The following is a 22,271-nucleotide window of genomic DNA, read 5'->3' on the forward strand; positions in this document are numbered from 1 at the left end:
TTAATATTTTGAAAAACCTCCATACTGTTCTGCCTAGGGGCTGGTTCAGTTTACATTCCCACCACCAGTGTATGAGGGTTCCTTTTTCTCTATCCACATCCTTGCCAACACTTACTGTTTCTGGTCTTTTTGATATGAGCCATTCTCATGGTGGGAGATGTGGTCTTGATTTGCATCTAATTGATTTGATTTGCATGTCATTATGGCTTTAATTTGCATTTCCTTGATGAGAAGTAATGGTGAGTACTTTGTCATGTGCATATTGGCCATCTGTATGTCTTCTTTGGAGGAGTGTCTATGTAGCTCTTCTTCCCAGTTTTTGATTGATTCTTTTCCTTTTGTTGATTTGTGTGAGTTCTTTGTAGATCTTGTATATTAGACCTTTGTTGGATGTATGCTATGCAAATATTTCTCCCATTTGGTGGGTGTAAAGACTAAGTCTAAATTTTAAGATAAAAATTAGTAAAGATAAAGGGCCCCCTGGTGGTCCAAGGGGTTAAGAGGCAACCTATGAAGCTATCTGCAGCCACTGCAGCATGAGTTGGATCCCCAGCCAGGGAGCTAACCCACATGGAGCAGCAGACCTCTCCTAACTCACCCGGTGCTCCCCTCAGTCAGTCTGCCTGTTCTATTCCTCACTCTGTCTCTGGTAAATCCTCTCACCCCCCTGCACCTCTGGCCTGTACCCCAGTTCTTGTATGCATAAATAAATAAATCTTTGAAAAAATTTGTAAAGATAAGATGTCAGCAGATATTCTTGCAAATCCTGGTGGCTTGTGAAGTAACACATGACTAATAAACTACATTAAATAGAATCTCCCTGGGTACTCATAGCCTCAACTCAGCAGATCTATCCATCTGTTTATTAAGCATCTCTGTATGTAGCTACAATTTCTGAGAATAAGTAAATGAAAACCAAACTCAGTTTAGAACTGTTTAATATATAATGATTTTATTTTTAGCAAAAATGGGATATTTTCTGAGAAGCCAATGCAAGTCCAAAGATTCTTAACTGATATTACCATTGTATAACAAACCCCCAGGTCAGTGGCTCTCAAAGCATGGTCTTCACTCAGTAGCATCAACATCAGCTGGGAGCTTGTCAGAAATGTGGATCCCACCTCAGATCCTACCGAAGACCTACTAAATCAGAGTCTCTAGGGGGCAGACCAAGAAATCTGGGTTTTAACAAGCTCTAGGGGATTCTAATGTACCTAAAGTTTGAGAAGTACCATCCTACATAATTATTGTGGAAAAGCATATTATGGGTCAATGTTTTACATCCCAGCTCATCTCTACAAATCCTACAAATATAAATGAAAATATCCCATTGTTATGGATTACATATTTATGTACCTCCACAAGTCATATAGGGCACCTCTATCCACCATATGATGGTATTTAGGGGGGCTTGGAAGATAATTAGACTTCAGGGGAGTCATGAGGGTGAGTCCTAAGTTGGCATTAATGATCGATCATATGAGAAGAGGAAGAGACTTCTGTCCACCATGTGAGGATACAGCCAGAAGGTGATTATCTGCAAACCAGGAAGAGGTGACTCACAGGGGAAGCAAATTGCTGACTCCCTGATCTTGGAATTGACTTGAAAACTGTAGGAAATAAATTCCTATTGTTTAAACCACCCAATCTGTGGTATTTTCTTCTAGCAACCCCAGCTGACTCAAATACCCTTTGAGCTGTGCCTTAGTTCCTGTAAGAAAACCTCATAGAATGCAGTTAGTGGTTGTTTTGAGGGGTTGGGGCAGCAGCTGCTGCTACTTAGGATACTTGCTAGCATTCCAAAAATAAAACTGTTCTGCCTTAGGTACTAATAAGCTTAAAGTAAAGGCTGTTTTCCCATCCTATGGAAATATGTGAACACATGAATATGAATTAGGCTAAGGAAACTTTAATGCCCCTGCATCAGTTCTCAAATTCTGATCTAAGATATTAGCATAAACATGTATATTTATAATATTAGATTTTAGGAAAAAGTACCTCCTAAAGGGTTTTAAAGGGAATATCTTTCTGTACATTTTCCCCATGACTTTTATTTTTATGATGTGCCATCTGCCTCTAGATCAGAGAAAGCAGGTGCTTGGAATTGGACCAGACCCTAGCAACAGATTGCTCCTTCTGATAGCAGAAGTCTTAGTCTAGATGTTTAAAATAAGGATAAAAATGGCCTGACTCTTGGAAGCACTAAAGTTCTGTGGTTGGTTACCAACAGGTAAATAATCAACTATTCTGCTTCAGTGTGTGGGTATTATTGTTTTGGGCTTATGGCATGGATAAATGATCTCTTGGAATTGAAATTGGATTTTTAAAACTCTCTTTATGATTATAAGCAGGTGTCGTTTGTGTGTTTATTAGTTTCTTTAATTTTTTTCAATAACCAAAGCTCAAATCAGAGCTGTTTAATGATAATAATTTTGATATGTGGTATATTTTTTATGATTTCTGAATTGTTGATTCTCATTCTGGTGCTACAGAATTAATTTCTTATGTTTCGTTGGGTGAAGGCCTATGTAGCCCAAAGACCAGGACCTAACTAAGCCAGTCTTTTTCAATTATGTCAGTTCAGGTGGTTAGTGTGTATTAACCTAATCACAGTGATCCTTACTAATTTACAGGATGGGCGAATATGTTGTATCAACTTGGTTTAGATCCTAGTTGGTGGTTTTATGACTTTGTCCTGGTTTCGTAGAAGTCAGAAGAACTTATTAACATTATAAAATAAACTATGTAACTTGATATTTCAGGTACTGTGCCTAAAAACCAAAATGTTACCCAAGCTGGCTGGGTACTTGTATAAAATATTGGGAACTTGTATAAATATTGGGTCCTTGTATAAATATTTTATATAAGTACATAATGCAAGTCCATATTACTTAAAAAAATGATCCTATATGAAAACCAAAGTAGCAGCAACTAATACAGAGGAATATTTATAATCAATACCAATTTTTTAAAATCCTGACATTTTACAATCATTTATAATCAATTCTTGTCTTTCTTTCTCTTCAAAACAAATATGTAGAATTCCCTGATTGGCCCATAAATGTTAACATAGTGATTGTATAACTTCAACATGAAGAAATGGAGAGCAGGATGTTTGGAGCGAGGGATGCCTTTAGAGAAGGCTCAGTACCACCCCATTACTTAAGAGAGGGGAAATTGGTGTGGAGAGGTAAAGTAACCCTACCGCAGTCATTGATGACATCCAGGTTGAACTCTGACCTCACTCTTGCACTTCCTAACCCATCATGCTCTTCTTCCCATCATGGGCTCATCAGCCTTGAAAACCACCCAGGAATTTCTCTCCGTGGTAATAGATAATAGAATTTACACAGACTACATTTTATAACTGACAACTCCCACAGTCATAGTTTAGTTATAACTGATAACTGTTTATATTTTATGATAGAGTCACAATAACTGTCCATCTTAAGTAGGAAGATAGGTAGGTGAGGAGATGGACAGTCAATTGCCTCATCAAAACCAGTACAAAAAGTAGGGAAAAGAAAAATGGCATGTTGAAGAAATTGTAGGTGGCAAAGGAGGATGGTGTGATGGCACTTACCTTCCTTACCTCTTCGAGTTGTTTGCGCTTCAGCCCCCAACTCCATCATGGCATTGGCATATGTGAAGACATACACAATTGTGTGTGCACACATTCATTCCTCTAGTCAACATTTCTTAGACACCTTTCTAGGTCACAGATATCAAAGTTGCAGATATAACTCCTTATAGCGCTCAGCTCTCATGAAGCTTGAAATAAATGGCACTTCGGGATCTAAAGCTGTAGAATACATTCCCCCCCCCCAATTATGTTTATTGAGTAGTTTATAAGTAGGCTTATATCATTATGTATGCTTTGGGGGTTATAAGTTCAAACTGCTACCAGTGTTTATTTTCACACCATGCCCACCACTAATGACCCAAAAATCCTCCACCATGTTCCATTGGGACCCCTCACTCCCCCAACCTAGGATACATTCTTAAATTTAATTCTGAAGATATATTCAGCCTGAGGAGGGCTGTCTAGAAGCATGCAACAGTGCCAGCTTGTGGAGAGAGTTTGTAGGGCGCTGATAGGAAGTGTTAATCAGAACTGTGATACAGATGAAAATACTGAATATATACTTTCAAATCTCCTTAACTAAACTCTTTTTACCTGAAACAACTCATATCACTGTTTTAATGGTATTTTGTTCCAAAGGAAGTTGTTTTGGGAAAAAAATAGTTTCTTAGGAAATTGAGAATAGAAGAAATGCATTTATGAAGAGCAAGGAAAATCAGCTGCCTTAGGAGTCATTTTATTCTTAGATTTTCCCCCTTGGAATTACTGAATCTTTGGCCACATTCCAGAGAACACCAACCAAGGTTCACCAGGAATCAAGTACTAAGTGTAATATATTTAAGCAGATGAGAATTTCTTTTCTATATAATCTCTGTCTCTCTTTTCCTATTTTGGGCTTCTAATTAGTAGAAAAAGAAAATGTGATATAAATTAACTACTAGTCAGAAGATAATGTTGACTCTAGAAAACACAAGGTCTCTGTCGGGTAAAGAAAATATCAGGCTTTTCTGCCCTTCCGCCATCAGGATAGATGATGGATCCTTGTCCTGAATGCATGCCTGATGGCGGGCACCTGGAATAGGGTGTGGGCATAGGTAGATGGGATTCAGCTGAGCTAAGACTGTGCTTTTAAGGGCGGCATCACAGGGACGCGAGCAGCAGCACCAGCAGTAGCAGCACCAGCAGCAGCAGCACCAGCAGCAGCAGCAGCACCAGCAGCAGCAGTAGAACCTGAAAGAGAAGCCGAAGCAGAAGCAGAGTACGCCAGAGAGCCCAGATAGAGTGAAGACTTGCTGGGGGCTGGGAGGCTGGCAGGCCTCCCAGCCCCCAGCCCCCCAGCCAGCACCCCTGCCTGCCATATGCCTGGTGGACCCCAATAAAAGACCTGCAAAAACCCACTGAGGACTCGGACTCCTCCTTTACCCGGTCTGCATGGGATCAGAAAACCTGCACCGGGTCCAGTCCTGCCCTTACAGTCTCTCTTTGGGGAAGGATTATTAAAAGCAAAACAAAGACAATGTGTGTTCTAGAAAATACAGGATCCCTCTTGAGGGAAGATTATTTAAAGCAAGTGATAGTGATGAGAGAAAAGATCACTGCCAGACTTACTACAGCTTAAGTATTCAGTAAAGGTTAGATTAGCATTATGAAAACATTATCATGGAAACAAATCATTGTTCAGACAACAAGTTAAAAAGGAATTTTTAAGGCATTGTAGTGATAAAAGCACCCATGTCTGTTGGGGAAATTTCAGAGTAAATGTAATGGAAATTAAGGAAGCAGAAAATATTCAGTGACCCCTAGTATTGGCAGCACATTAAAATCATCTAGAGTAAAATCCCTAGGCTCAGGAAGCATCCCAGACTGATTTATAAAAAATTTCAGGGGTAAGGAATCAGGCATCCTTTTTTTTTAAAGATTCCAAAAAGACTGAGAATGATTAGTTAGGACCAATGAATTTCAACTGCCTAAACATTGGTTCAGTTTAAGAGGTCCAACATGTTGATTTGATACTGTAATATGTTGCAATGTGATTACCATATTATCTTAGCTAACACCTCCATCACCCCCACATAGTTATTATTTCTTTATTGTGGTGAGAACAGTCAAGCTGTTGTCTCTTAGCAACTTTGACATTTATAATACAGTACTGTTGATTACATCCATTATGCTGTGCATTAGAGCTCCAGAATTTATTTATCTACTAATTGCAAGTTTGTACCCTCAAATGACATCTCCTTAGCTCCCTCACCCTCCAGCCCCTGAAAACCACCATTCTACTCTCTGCTTGTAAGATTTCAGCTTCTTTAGATTCTACTTATAAGTGAGATCATAGAGTATTTGTCTTCTTGTATAATGCTAAGTGAGATAAGTTAAACAGAGGATTGAATTTTCTTTATTTATTTCTGATGTTTCATTGGCTTTCATCCTTGTTGGTGTTTTGGAAGTATAGAATTTACCCCTCAGGTGTAATCACCATACACCTACCACTGAAGCACCTGCCATCGTCCTCTGCCCTAGTCTATCGTGCTCTTTCCCTACTTCATTCTCAACCATTTCCCTTCTACCCTCTCTGAATGCCTCAGTACTATGGTCAGCTTTAAAGTTTGTCTTTGACCCTTTGTTTTATTTCTCTGTATTCCACATCTGTACAAGTGATACCATTTGGTATTTATGTTTCTCCTTTTGGTTAATTTTGCTTAGAATAATCCCTTCCAGCTCCATCCATGTTATTGCAAATGGTGTGAGTTTATCTTTAAAAATCATTGCGTAATAGTCCATTAGGTATATCTACCACATCTTCTTGATCCACCCCTCTGTTTTGGGGCACTTAAGTTGTTCCCATACCTTGGCTATTGTAAATAGTGCTGATTGTTTTCTTTTTGTTGAGTTGTATGAATTCATTACAGATCTTTGATATCAGTCTCTAGTCAGATGTATGGTGTGAAAATATTTTCTACCACTCAGTAGGACGTTTGTGTTCGGTTGTGATTTCTTTCACTGTGCAAAAGCTTTTTAGTTTGATGGATCCTAATCGTTTACATTCTCTTTTGTTTTCCTTGCTGCTGGATAAATCTGCAGACATCACTGAAGCTTCACTTGTAGAGTGTTTTGCTTCTTTTCTTCTGTATTTTATGCTTTCAGATCTTACAACCAAATCTTTTATCCATTTTGAGTTGATTTTTGTGTATGGTGTGAGATAGTGATCCAATTTTTCCCAACACTATTTTTTTGAAGAAGCTTTCCTTATTTCACTGTACATTCTTAGTTCCTTCCTCATAGATTAACTGTCCAAATCCATATAAGTGTGGATTTATTTCTGGAATCATAGTTCTATTCCATTTATCTGTGTGTCTGTTTCTCTGTACCATGCTGTTTTAATTATTGTGGCTTTATGGTAGAGTTTGCAGTCTGAAAGTGTGCTATCACCATTCTTCCTCTTTTTGTCAGGACAGCTTTGACTATTTGGGATCTTTTGTAGTTCCATATGAATTCCAGTAATGTTTGTTCTTTTTATTTGAAGAATGCCATTGAAAATTTCATTGGGATTACATTGACTCTTCATATTGCTTTGGGTCAGATGGCCATTTGACAATATTGATTCTTCTTATCTGTGAGCAGGCAATATCTTTCCATTTCTTTGTGTCTTCTATTTCTTTTAACAATGTCTTATAGTTTTCTTGGTATGTGTCCTTCAGCTCTTTTCATTTCATTTGCAAATAACAATAGTTTTACTTCTTTTTTTCCCCCAATTTGTTTTCTTTTTATATCTTTCTCTTGCCTAGTTCCTCTAGCTAGGATGAGAGGATTGTTTTTAAACAATCATCTCCTAGCCCCATTTTATTTTATTTTTAAAGATTTATTTTATTTATTTATGCATACAAGAACTGGGCTGTATGCCAGTCTAGCTGGCATAGAGGAGAGGTGAGAGGTTTCACCAGAGACAGAGTGGGGAGCAGAACAGGTGGATCTACTGAATACACTGCTGAGGGGAGCAGCAGACAAGACAGGAGAGGTCTGCTTTACCAGGGCAAAACAGGAGAGGTGTGGGTTAGCTCCCTAGCTGGAGATCAAACTCGCGTTGCAGTGGCTGCCTGTAGCTTCATAGTGCTGAGACTTAACCCCTTGTGCCACCAGAGAGACCCAAAACCCCATTTTAAATGAGAAACTTTTCAGGAAAGGATTGAGGGACAGTTTGTCATCTCCTCCACTTTGCCAGTTACAGTAGCTGGTAACCAGCAGTCTCTCTGCTATTCTCTCCACTCCTGTAAACCAGGAGCATAATCTCACAACCAGTGCCTTCCCTGATTTCTAAAGAGGTCTCTCTTGGGACCTGGACTTTATACTGATTCTCTTTCACCTTTGGGAACTTTTGATATTTAGCTTAAAACAATTTTGGAGTAAAAAACAAATCAAATCAAACTGATGACTTTCTTAAAATTTTTTATGGGTTTGACTCCAAATATATCAAACAGAAAAAGGGCAAGATGAGGTTTTTCTCATTTCTACCCTGGTCTAAGAGAGCCCTTTACCCTGACTGCCAGCATCAAAGTTTTCCTATCCTTACTCCTGCCAGATTCCACATGAAACACATATCTGATGACTCTCCATTGCCTTGAGAATCACCACCAAAAATATAGTCTTAATTTCCTTCATTTCCTTTTAGATTCATGTTTGCTTTTTAATAGAGATAATAAGAGATAATTATATTTCACTTAAAATTTACTTAATGTTTTCATCTATATTTAGTATGTATTATAGGTGACTGTTTTAATGACTTATTTTCTTTTAAAATTAATAATTAAAAAAAGCCAAAATTATTTTTAAGCTATAGTTTCAGTGCCCCAGAAATGTATACATTTCTCAATGACATTAGCAGCTATTTATATAGTTAATTGGGCAGTGACTCATTAAAAAGATATATTTTTGTTCTCAGGTCACCCTGAAAGCACCAATTTTAATCACAGCATTAACCTTCAGTACATTTTCTTCTCTCATTTGTAATTAATAATTGCATAGTAGAATAAAATCTGCAATCTTGGGAGGAAAGCCAAGTAAAATGAGAATGAAATGCCATAACCCCACGTTGCCTCTGCCCAAATCAGACACAAGGTTAATTTGGGAAGGAGAATTGTCTCAAGAGGCAGATTAAAGTTATCTCTTATCTGTATTTTAAGTATGTGTTGCTTACTTTTATTAGGTTATTAAAAATTGTATGTTTTTTTCTTACATTGTTGTTCATTTTTGTGCAGTAAGTGGTTTTGCCCCTCAGGTTTAGACGCCATAATTCTCCTGCTACCACATCATCCATCACCATATTCCTCTGTGCTCTTCTCTCCTCTGTTTTGACTCCCCCACCCTTTTCCTCCCTTGCTCTAGGCCTCAGATCTATGGTCAGTTTGCTAGTTTTGTCCTTTTCTCGACCTTTTGTTTGGTTTCTCCTTATTCCACATATAAGTGAAACCATCCAATATTTATCTTTTTCCTTCAGGCTTATTACAATTAGCATAATCCCTTCCAGCTCCATCCATATTGCTGCAAATGGCATTAGTTTGTCTTTTTTTGATTGCTAAGTGGTATTCCATTGTGTAAATATGCAAAATCAATATAAAAAAATCAGTTGCCTTCCTATATACAATCAGACTGAAAAATTGTATTTTTATTGAAGTATCAATGATTTATAATATTATATTTATGATAGAAAGCCTTCTTTTTAAAAGTAAGCAAAAAATGTTGCTCTATAGTTCTTTCCTTATTTAGATATACATACTTTAGTGAAATTTGGTTCACTATGATTTGTTAATCTCCTATAAGTTTGTTGTCATTTTCTACAAGTAGATGTCTTAAGTACCTTAGGTTCCAATCTTAGATTCTTTTTTTTTTTTTAAGATTTATTTATTTATGCATACAAGAGCTGGGGTACAGGCCAGAGTTGTCGGGGGTGAGAGAATTCACTAGAGACAGAGTGGGGAACAGAACAGGCAGATCGACCGAAGTACACTGCTGAGGGGAGCAGCAGGTGAGTCAGGAGAGATCTGCTGCGCCATATGGGTTGCTCCCTGGCTGGCCGGGAATCCTGGCTGGCCGGGAATCTGCTGCAGTGGCTGCGGATAGCTTCATAGGTTGCGTCCCAACCACTGTGCCACCAGGGGGCCCCCAGTCTTAGATTCTTTATCTCATTTTCATTGTATTCATAATAAAGCTTTGTATTTGGTTCTCACCCTTTGAATTACATTAGAGGGAGAAGAGTTGGATTTTCTTTCTGCACATTGTTTTAACCTTGGCCAATGGAAGCTTTCTTTAGCTTCCTAGGCAGGTCAGCAATTTAAAGTTGCAATCACCACAGAAATCATACTACATTGTGAGCTTATCTATAAGCTCTGAATCAGTCAGGGAGTAAACTGAGGGGTCTCAGGCAGAACACTTGTAAGGTCCCGAACTGCTGCTTCACTGAAGATTAGGGGGACCTGTTGCACTCACACCTTATGTTTTGTGTGCAGAAATAATGGTTTAAATCCTAGATGTTGATGGTGAAGAACATCTTTGGTATGAAATAATGTTTCCTTTCCTCTTACCACCAGGAAAAATTAAAATTGTTGTTTCCTTTCTTTGCTTTCAGAGACTAGCTTGTATACTGGAACTGTTTCGAGAAATTTGTTTTCCACACTGTCATCTCTAAATTTCATTCCCTGGAGATATGATTTCTTTGTCACAAATTCCCCCTCCCCCCATAAGATAATAGGTACTTGTTTGGGAACATTTATGCAGAAGCCTTACCCCAGCACCCACTGCTATCAGACTTCTCTCCTTTGCACTGATTACTCTTAGCTTCTAACTAGTTTCTCACACTTGTCCAATGTCCTTGACGTTCTGATGGTTGAATGTATCTCCTTTATTAGCTGAATGTCTCCTTTGAGGAGCCTTGCTCATCTGTTTGTTCAGCTCAGTCAGAAGGTGGTTTGCTAACACTGTGAAAGTCCTGAAGTTTGCTTGTTCCAAAGACTTTATTTCCTAATGCATAAGAATGGATTCAAGGTTGTCTTTGTAAAAATGTCACTCTTACTCACTTTCATTGCATTGGGAATAACCCTGAGCCTGCCCAGGGGAGAGCACTAGTAGGAATATCATCTGTCATGTGTTGCATGGAAGGAGAAAAAAAAAAAGGTTCAAAAGCACACTGTCAGAATAAACTGTTTGATCAAAATGTGTGTGTCTGACTAATTTTGTAACACACATAGGACTGATCATGATGCCTCATACATAGTCAGGACTCAATAAATATCCTGAAAGAACTAATGAATGCAACCCAGCAGGCTAATATATTTCCAATATCTTTATTCTAAGAAAGGAAAAAATACATATACAGCATTTTGAGGTGGTTTTGGCATCACATTTCAAAAAGTGAATTTCCTTCTTGTAAAAAGCTTACTTTAGGTAGAAATTGAGTTGTGCCTTGCTCATTGCCAGCCAGTACCACTGTCCAGAATCATTAGCTATAAGGGTCACTTTCATAATCTACCATTGCAACATCATGCCTTATGTTTTTCTGCCTAGATGGTTCTGGTAAAATTGTTATCACAAGTTATTATCCTTAAGTCTAACCTATTCTGAAGGAATAGGCGGCTGAGACTGTCATTTGAGGACTAAGAAATATTTGTCTAGACATTTGATCCAATCTGTATTTTTATTTAATGTGTAATTGGCGAGAAAATAGCAAAGACAAATTTAAATGCTTGCATCTCTAACCTTGTCACAGTGTCTGAGCATTCATTCATCATCATTATCTTGGATTCCTGCAGCCAGCAGACTTCATAGGAAAGCAAGCACTGAAACAGATTAAAGCCAAGGGGCTGAAACGGAGACTGGTCTGCCTCACCTTGGCAACGGACGATGTTGATCCAGAGGGAAATGAAAGCATCTGGTGTGATGGCAAGGTGAGTGCCGGGGGCTCAGCCAGGGCAGCTCTTCTGCAACAGAAGAGCTCATTGTTTCTGTTGCCTTTTGCAGTGTTTTATTTATTTATCTCTGGGTGAGATGACATGACACACTTTTGATTTCTGAGCTGAAATTCAAGAAACAAATTAATTAACAGGAGGGAAAATAAAATACTGCTCGTTTTTGAACAAGTAACATTCTATATGCTTTGATCAAAAAAACTTAACCAAGGACTTGAAATTCACTGTACAAAAAGGAAGGTATGATTTGGAAGGTAAAATGATCTGTTTGTTCATCACGTCCATTCTGTGAATGCAAGAGACAGTCTTTCGTAAAGAATTTGGTATTGAGATTTAGCCTCTGGGGAGCTTTCAGAAGCAGGCAATTCTTAGCACAGTAGCAGAAAAAAATTTTGAAATGAAAACATCTATGATAATAGAGGGCAGAACCTAACAAGTAAAGTAAAAAAGTAGAAACCAGTTCGCTTTTCAAGGCAGTGTAAAATTACCTTATTCTTATTTTGGAATACTACATTTCATTCATCTATTAATATTGCATAAAACCAGAGTTATTCAGATAACTCCATTTTTTATGACTCTTTATAAAACCCTAAGATGTTGCTGTGTTTTGACCGGTGTCAGTAGGCAAGTATGGGACACTCAGCTTAGACCATGGAGAGGACATCGGGTTGGCCGTGATCCTTCAACAGCTGTTCTTTACTTGAGCAATACCAGGACTCTGAGGTTCCATGCCTAGGTTTTTTTTTTCTCATGCACTTCAACCTCCTTGGTATGTGTTTCCATTTCCCCCTTCTTTTCAGAGTGACAAAAAGCACTTAGGGCTGGGATGGCCTTTGGATAACCAAGGAAATGCCATTTGGGCTTAGGCCTGGATCAGTTTGACATAGAACTAACATCTACAGAGTTTCTACTACACATTGGATATTTTTCATGAATTCTCTTATCTACTTTTATAATACCTCTCCCATTTTAAATGATGTAGGATCATTCCCATTTTAAAATGAAGTTTTGTGTCGGAGAGGTTAAGTAACTTGCTTGTGATTATACAACTAGCCTGATTTCCAGCTCAGGTGTAGTTGAACTTTGATATGCTTGCCCTTTCCTCTAAGCCATGCTGAGTACTCCATTTTGCTCTGTCTCTACTGCTGTCTCTACTGTATTCTCTACTCTACTTCTGTCTCTACTGCTGTCCCACTGTATTCTCTTTATTAATTATACACGGACAGGGTGTGTGTCTGTCTGAAAAACAGGTGGATGTTATTAGACACAGTGAAGCCAACAGGCTTTGCTCAGACCTCAAACCCTTTCTTAAATGTCCCACCTTTAATTGTGAAGAGTTTGCTCTTCTGGGCTCCCTGGTGGCGCAGCAGGTTGAGCGCAGCTCTGTGAAGCTGTCTGCAGACTCTTCAGCACCCATTTGATTCCTGGCCAGCCAGAGAGATTCCCACATGGCGCTGCACACCTCTCCTATCGCACCCGCTGCTCCCCTCAGCAGTGTATTTCGGTCCTTCTGCCTGTTCTGCTCCCTGCTCTGTCTCTGGTGAATCCTCTCACCCTCCCACACCTCTGGCCTGTACCCCAGTGCTTGTAAAAATAAATAAATCTTAAGGGAAAAAAAAGAGCTTGCTCTTCTAATTGAACCACACCTACTCTTACCCCGCAGCCTCCTCTTCCTCTCTCTGCTCTAGATCTCAGGTTCAACCTTCTTAATATGCTCTCCTTTCCCTTTAAAATTTGCTCACAATTTCCACTGATAACCACCTGTACTATGAACTAACTTCTGGTTCTGACCTTAACCTTTTTGGGCCTCAGTTCTCTCATCTATAAAATGAAACAGTTGGGTGAGATAATGTCTAAGGTTCTCCCTACCTCTAACTTTTCCCTCTAGTCATTATATTTTCCCTACCTCAATTTTGTTTTGTTTTACATTTTTCATTCTGTTCTCATCCAGCTTTCCTTTTCTTCCTAACATGGTCCATACCTATCTTTGCAACAACAATCTATTCTACTTGGCCACTGAATAATAGTGTCATTATAGTGTAGTATTCCGTATGTAACCCCATATCAGCCATGATCAACAGGTAGACTTGTAGCCATTTAAAATAAAATACCCAAGTTAAAGTTGAAAACCCTGGAAACCTGCCTCTCAAACTTACACAATGTTATATGTCACTTATATCTCAATAAATTTTTTTGTGGGAGAAGAGTCCTGGAAACCCAAATTTCATTCAAAATTTTATTTCCTTTGCCATATCTGTGCTTTGAATTCACAAGCTATATTTTTCAACTTTTCTATTCTGTGTCATCTGCTTATAAAACTGCTAATGCAATTGTTATTCCTTTATTAATAATATATTGGCGCCTCCCTGGTGGCGCAGGCGGTTGAGCGCAGCGCTGTGAAGCTGTCTGCCACCTCTGCGGTGCTGGTTTGATCCTGGCTGGCTGGCGAGAATCCCACATGGCGAAACAGACCTCTCCTGTCTCGCCCACTGCTCCCCTCAGCAGTGTATTTCGTCAGCCTGCCTGTTCTGTTCCCTGCTCTGTCTCTGGTGAATCCTCTCACCCTCTGGTGCATCTGGCCTGTACCCTGGTTCTTGTATAAAAATAAATCTTAAAAAAAAAATGATGTATTGCTTGAATTTTCCCTGTGTCAGCTTCTCTGTACTTTGATGATTTGAGGGGTCATTTTATCATGCAGATGGTCCCCTTTGATCCACTTTGTACTCTGGAAGGAAATAAAATTGCTTGCTTTTTAATTCCTAGCTTTGAACTTGCACCACGCTTGGTATTTGGAATTCTATTTTCATAATATTACAGTATTAAAGATAGGGTACAACTTTATTCATTCATTTAACATATTTTTATTGAATGTCTATGTGCCCTCTATATTCTCGGCATTTGGAATGCAGCAGTGAGAAAACAGACAAGAGTCTCTGCCCCCCATGGGGCTTACATTCCAGGGGATGAAGAGATAGGCAATGAACAAAATAAATAAATGGCATGGCAGAGTAATTAGTGCCCTGGGAAAAAGTGGAGTCCAGTTGCGAGACTGCGGACCTGGAGAGAGGGATTATGACTTAAGAATTAAATTTTAGAATTCATTTTTAAATTAAAACATAATAAGGGTAGGCATGAGAAAGGCTTTTATTAGTTATAAAACTTTGGCTGGTAAGTTTTTTTTTTTCCAAACATTTACTTATTTATCCATACAAGAGCTGGGATGTAGCCAGAGGTACAGGGGGTGAGAGGATTCACCAGAGATAGACTGGGGAGCAGAACAGGCAGATCTACTGAGATACACTGCTGAGGGAAGCAGCAGGTGAGACAGGAGAGGTCCACTTCGCCATGTGGGTTAGATCCTTGCCTGGGGATCGAACTTGTGCTGCAGTGGCTGCCAATAGCTTCATAGTGCTGAGACTTAACACCCTTGCGCCACCAGGGTGGCTGTGGCAGGTAAGTTTTTTTTAAGAGGATATATTAGAGAAAGTTTGAAGAGTTTAGAACATTTCTTTTTCATTATTTATAAACAAAAGTGAAAGGGACTGTCAAAGAAATGCACGATATTGTCTAACTTAAACTATGTTGCCATGGTAAGTGTCATTTACTGTGTTATCTTCCCTAAGTCAGTTAGCAGTATCTGCAAGTTACATAATTAAGAGAGGAATAAGAAAAGGCTGAAAATAAATGAGGCTTGTTTACATTACTAAAAGGAGGCTAATGTTTGATTTCACAAAGAATTTGAGAAAGAGAATCTACTATGCAGAGGGCAGGAAAGGACTGTTCTTACCATTTACTGAGCAAAAAGTAGGAATGGATTTCATAAAATCTGGAAGATTTCAAGCCTAAATATAAAATTTAGGCTAGAGAAAAATCTTTCCATGAATAAGATAAAAGCAAAGACTAGACTTCTAAAATACTCTGAACTGCGCACCCCTGAATTAGAGAGAAATAAGAAGAGAAATGAAAGTAATCAAGCAAAAAAGTAAAACATTCAATAAACACTTCAAAGTAGCACTCAAAAATAGATCTGCTGTTTCTTTACATTACTAATGCAGGAATGACTCTAAGAGGAATGACTGCTGGGATTTTAAGATATGAGAAGGACTGAGGAAGTGGTGCACGCAGCCTCTGACAAGTCATTGTAGGTTTTTGATCCAGGGAGTAGGGAATTTGAACAAGAGCTTACTAAGGCCTCTTACTGTTTTGTTTTGTTTTAAATGACCAAGCAAACCAGGTTTTCTATGTCATGACTCCAAATACAGATCTCTGTTTTATAGATTAGGAAATGAGGCCAATGTTATCAAGAATGTCTTTCAAAATGCAGTGATTAAAACGCCAACCTCTCTGACCCAAATCCCTGCTTTATACTTAATTGTGATCTAAGGGAGAAAAGCAATTGTATAGCATGTGTGTTAGCTCAGCAATATCTGGACAGTTAATAAATCTGCCGGAGAGGAGAGCAGCTTTGACTAATGAATGCATTTACATTGTTTTTTTAATCAGCTAGTCCTCACCATAATATGTTCAGAAATGATATGGTGATCCTCTGATTTGGGGTTTCAACAAGATAATTAAAAACTGGGACTATGGAGTCTGTATTTATATCATAAATGTGTTAGTTTAGAAAAACTAGAAGCACTGTAAGAACACTGCTGACTGTAGTGGGCTTTTTGCTGAGACACTGAAAGTCCACTGGACTGATTTGAAAAAGTCCCGAGGCTGTAGTGGTTAGTATGCCCTTGTGTAGCCAGGAGAAGCCATTTTGAGTAGGGTTACGCATCACACTTTGCTTTGGTTGTCTTCCTGTTCCTTTTTAAAAATGTGGTGTTTTAACCTGACATTTCTATATTGTAATGTTTTTGCATTTTACTCAGTTTTTCTTTCCCTTTTATTCTTTCCTTTAAATCTGGTTCCATGAATCCTCTTATTTTTTAATCAGGCTTGTTATGTAGAGATTTTTTTAGAACCAAAGCCTTTGTTTTCACTTCCTGAATTTTGATTATATGCTCAGTCTTTTTTCAGGTTTGCCATGCCCAGTTATCCTACTTAATCCTCCTTAAATTTTTTTTAAAGATTTATTTCTTTATTTATACAAGCACTGGGTACAGGTGAGAGAGTTCACCAGAGCTGGGGGGAGGGGGCAGAACCGGCAGAAGGACTGAAGTACACTGCTGAGGGGAGCAGTGGGCGGCAGGAGAGGTCTGCGTGCCATGTGGGACCCTCGCCGGTGGCTGGGGATGGAACAGGCACTGCAGAGGCTGCGGGGCAGCTTTGCAGCCCAGCGCTCAACCGCTGCGCCACCAGGGGAGGCCCTTAATTCTCCTTAATTTTGATTATTCATGCCTAACTCCTTGCAATCACCTAGCCTAGAAAGTTTCATCCCCCATCTCTGCCTACCTAATTCCGTCCATCTTCAGAGTATGGAGCAATCCTGCTTAATTATGGTGATTTCCTTGGCTTCCTAGTTGTATTTTCTTGTGTCTCTATATTCAGTCCTAAACTAGCTGGAAATTCATGAAGGTAGGAATCAGGCCTTGACTCCTCTCTGGAATGTCTAACAATATAAAGAAGTATTTAAGTAAGTAAATAAATAAATAAAATTATATTATATGTAAATAGTATATAATTACATATGTGATATTCACATCACATTGACTATTGATATATTAATAAATAGCTCAATTCAGCACTATTTTGACAGGTCATTTTTTGAAGCCTAACAGGGACAGTTGACTAACTTAGCATTTGGATTTCAGACTTTTACTACTTGTCCCCATTACTGTTATGCTAGTTTGATGATAAAAGGCTTTTTTAAAGTTAAAAATGATAATATTAATGTTAGATCCTTCTTCCTATCAGATCTCTTGGCAGGAAACTGAGCAAAAGAATGCCAGATATTAAGAAACTAGGTTTTATTATTGAAGAATGAAATATTTCAGAGTAGGATTTGTACTTTCAGAGTTATTTTTCATAATTTGTAAACTTCCGTTAATCTACTGAAAAAGTAAAGTTTTTCTCACCATGTTATGGTAAAACTTTCAGAGTTAAATCTGTATGTTAAGTGTTTCTTCTAGAGAAGAGGAGCACAAAGCTGTGACCAAGATCTGAGGAACAGAGATTTTGTTTTTCAGGTGGTTGGCAACACCACATCTGGATGCTACAGTTACAGCATCCAGAAGAGTCTGGCTTTCGCATATGTCCCGGTGGAGCTAAGTAAAGTGGGACAACAAGTAGAAGTTGAGCTTTTAGGCAAAAATTACCCTGCAGTCGTCATACAAGAACCATTGGTATTGACAGAGCCAACCAGGAACCGGCTTCAGAAAAAAGGTGGAAAGAACAAAATCTGAAAAAGATCTTCAGCAGTCAACTGAATTATGATTGCTATATGCTATATTCAGAATTATAATTTATTTCTGGGGGAAGAGGCAAAATCAAGAATTCACTTCGAAATCTAAACTTAGAATCAAACTTTTCTCTATTGTTTTTTAAACAAGATGGAATAATGAAGGAATTTGAATGTTTTTATTGCCCTATATTATTGTTTGTGAAATTCAATCAGGAGAATGTTTAAGTGTTTGCTAATATACAATCATTATAACTGAATTACAGGAGAGTATATAATTTTAAGAACATGTGCATGGTTCTTATTAGCTAAAAACAAATTAATAAATTATGTTTTACATAAGAACAAAATGCAATGCTGTTGATCTATTTACTTCATTGAGAAGGTTTTTTTTTCAGTTGAATTAATGATAATTTAAAAAATTTTGGATTATAATCTGTGGCAAAATTACATTGATATATTTTAATCAGTCTTCTGAAATACTTATTTCTTAATGGCCTCCTTTAAAAGCAGCTTTATGGGACATCATTATTGTCTTTTCAAAGGACAATAGAAGGGAAATTGCAAAAAAGAAAGAATGGTCTTCCAAATAAAGCAGTACTTGTAAACCTTCTGAAATGAAGCTGAAACATAAATAGATTGTGCCAGTACAAACACAGTTTGAATGCTGAACACCTCTCTTTGGAAAAGAATTAATGCAAGTTGACACCACTTTGTGCCGTTCTGAATATCATTCCAGAAAGCATTTGACAAAACAGGTCAAACAAGAGCTTAAAAGCTGACAGGAATGTCCCTCTATTTATAGCTAGAAAAAAATCTATTTAGAATGGACCCGTTGGTATCCTTCTCAAAATTATTTGGGCGGGGTTAACGGAAAAAAATTGTAAAAAGTAGTTTGTCATTTATCATTTATGTTATGCTCATATATTTGTTGTATATCCTTTGAACTTTCTCTAGGTCTTAAAGAAAGATGAATCTGAAGCATAAGAGTCTGTAATTCGGTGCTGGTTAAGGTCTTTGATCCTGTTTTTCTTTCTTTGCCTCTCTATAGTCCTTAACTTTAGGGTATTTATTTACCATCTCTGAACTTTCTCAGAAAAATACTCTCTCAGTTTTCTCTTGATACTATAAATAACAAGAAGTATAAGACGAATAATAATGAAAGCACCATCTTGAATCCATGTCATACAGTTAATATAGCACTAAATCTGACCAAAAAAGAACAGAATATTTAGATGAATGGTGAGCACTTAAAAAAAAATCCTCCTCACAGTATGAAAGAGGTTTTCTTCCTGATTTTCTTAATAAATTTGGTGATAACGCTGAGATTTAACTCCTACGCCACCAGGGAGACCCCAACTTTTAGCTGCTATTGGGTCTCTCTAATACCCCCATTCCCACCCTGCTCAGTGGTCCTGGCAAGGCAGCCTCTCCAGAGACTGACGTATGACACAAGTGGGTCATGGAAAGATGAGCCTGGTTAATCAAATTTCTTCCCATGGGAATCTGAACTCTGACTCATTAAGGAATAAACCAATTGGTTGAAAAATGCATAAAAAGGGATGCTGAGAGGCCCCAGGCAATGAGAAATCCTAACAAGGAGAAAGGCCCTGCTGGAGAAATAGAGTGGGGACCTGAAGCTCCTGATGGCCAATAAACCAATTAGGTGAGAAACTTGACTTAGAAGAGCCTAACTAAAACCACTAGCTTCTAGAAAGTGGATTACACATGTGAGAGGTCTCAAAGGAATCGACTCCAGGATGTGTCAGCCGTGAACAGAAACAACCAGCATGCTCCAAAGAAGTCTAGTGCCGTGCAGAAATACGTGTCTACATTTAGAACAAAATGCTCTTAAAAGCATGACAGTGATCTTTTCTTCCTTTGAGCTAGGAAAGCTTTTTGGAACTACAGAAATACTTCCCTGTCAAATCATTATCAAAATATTTATGGATGCTCTTATGTTGCTAATGTTCATATCCTAAACAATCTATGTCTTTCTCCTTTTCCACTGATAGGAAGGGTGACAGAAAATAAAACATTCAGAATTATGCTGTGTAGGACATCAAATAGCAGACGGAATAGATCTTGAAATTTTATTGAGAGAATTTTGTGCACATTTGAATTGAATAAAAAACAGGGTTGACATTAGGAAACACAACAGCCCTGAAAAGAAGAAAATTTCAGCTAACCAGGAAGCATCATTTAGCCAAAGACTCAAAAAAGCAGAGACCCAAAAATTAAGCAAATCATATCTTCTTCTGATGAGACCTCATATAAAAATAAAGATTATCATCCTGTCTTTATTTCTCTACCATTATTAATGTAGCTTTAGACTAGTTCTGTGGTTTGTGGAAGCTACATTATGAATAATAACATAATTATATTTTCTTCAGAAATAGCTTTTGGAAGTATTAGCATACCATAAAGCACAGAAGAAGAGTGGTAGAAAGACTATTGGACTCGGAAAAGACTTGCTTTTCTGAGATCTGTCCCTGACAGGGCACAGACTACACAACTATCTACTAAAGGCTTTCCTGTATCCCATGGGCAATTGCTTTCCTTAGTAAAATAATCATTAGTCTATACATGTTTGTTGAGTATTTACTATAGATCAGGTATGGGAAAAGCAATGGACAAATATGAATCCTTCCTTGATGGAGTTTATAGACCAGAAACATCAAGGATTTAACTTTAAAATAAAAAGTATATATTTAGTTACCAACTGTGCTGTCATGGAGGCCAAGGAAAGAAAATATTTTGAGAGTGAAGATGGCAAACAGTGTCAGAAGATAGATTCAGGTAAGATTAATGACTGAAAATTGCCCTGCTGGTTAAGCAATAGAGTCATTGGTGCCACTGGCATCAGCTATTTCAGAGGGCAAATGCCAGGATGACTAGACAATGAGTGCAAAGTAAGGAGCTGGAGACAGGGAACAAAGAATCTTTCTATCCAGAAGCAGCTTCCTAAGATAAGTTATAAAGTATATTGATTAGGAAGTTTTTGGTTCCATGTAAGACAATACCCAGTTAACTGTAGTTAATAATTTAATTTATTAAATCACAGTAAGAAGTATGAAGGCAGGCTCAATGACATCATTAAGTATTGTGATTCTTTTTCCATTATGTCAAACCCTTTTCCCCCAAAATACTATTTTAGTTTCAATCTTTTGTTGTTTCAATTATTACTATTTTGATTATATATAAAACAAAGATAACAAAAATAAATAAATAAATATAATATATAAAAATATATAATATATAATTAATAATATATGTTAATTATATATTTTCTATATTATATATATTATATATTAATTGTATATTAATATTATGATATATTAATATATTTATATATAATTGATATATATTATAAAATAATATATATAAAATATGTGTGTACATGAAGTACACATATATATCTGCTTCAAGTTAGCACATCTTTATTACCTACCTTACTAAACATTATACCCTACATGGAAATTAATTTGGAGAACTCTTCCTTATATCACAGGACCCTAACACTTAAATATTCAGCTACATGCATTTATTTCAAGAGTTAGTTTTTGACTTCAGAATTATTCAAGTTTACTTTAGTCATATTTTGGGTCTTCAATCCTTGTGGAGCTAGTTACCCTACACATAGGCTGTAGATTTGAAATAGAGTAATTGTAGATATAACAAAGCAGAAATTGAGTTTTCTCAATTCTATCATTCTATGTGAGTTTCTATTTATGTTCATTATGTCTATTATGAGACAGAGGGCAAACTGAGAGGTGTAATATTATGTTCAGTAAAATGGGAATTTTAATTCATACATGAACTTACTGATTTTGCATATCTTTAAAATTCAAATTTCTTTTTAAATTCTTAATTCAGTTAAAACTAAAGAATGAATTAAGAAAATTTAATACTATATCAGTCACAGTAATTAAGAGTTACCTAAGTTGTAACCTTTTGGTAACTTATTCCTTACTGGACAATTTTTTACATAAAATATCATATCAAAGTCTAATCACAAGAATGGTACATAGAAATTGTGGAGAAAGCAAGAAAATGGTAACTTATTTAGGAAAAATTATCAAATTTCAAAAAATGCCAAGAGAATAGAAAAGATGTTGGTCTTACATGGCTAGAAGAAATTAGTAGAGAAGCATTTGAATGCCTTGAACTTTTTCATCAGTAATTGGGCATTTGTTCTAAAGCAATAGATCGTCATGTCAACATTTTTTATCATTCAGCCATTTTCTCTGATTTTATAGACGAATAAAAATTTCAGATGTTTTTACCATATGTAATATAAATGTTATGATGAATTTTTTGATGAAGATATTTTAGTGAGGAATTTTCAACTACAAAGACATCTGAAATCTATTATAATTATTCCCAAAGA

At 37.3% G+C, this 22,271-nt stretch overlaps 1 protein-coding gene across 1 annotated transcript in view; it reads left to right on the forward strand.

Moving 5' to 3' along the window:
- Nucleotides 1–17,885, forward strand: part of DMGDH (dimethylglycine dehydrogenase) — a gene marked incomplete at both ends in the record, with an annotated part of 58,743 nt that extends 40,858 nt beyond the window's left edge. The window contains 2 exons of the mRNA XM_084233078.1: nucleotides 11,383–11,517; nucleotides 17,670–17,885. Of these exons, the coding sequence (XP_084089204.1) occupies nucleotides 11,383–11,517; nucleotides 17,670–17,885 (351 nt within the window). The remainder of the gene's footprint in view (nucleotides 1–11,382; nucleotides 11,518–17,669) is intronic.
- Nucleotides 17,886–22,271: the final 4,386 nt, after the last annotated feature.

The sequence above is a fragment of the Talpa europaea genome (assembly GCF_964194135.1).
Source record: "Talpa europaea genome assembly, chromosome: 5".
Classification (NCBI taxonomy): Eukaryota; Metazoa; Chordata; class Mammalia; order Eulipotyphla; family Talpidae; genus Talpa; species Talpa europaea.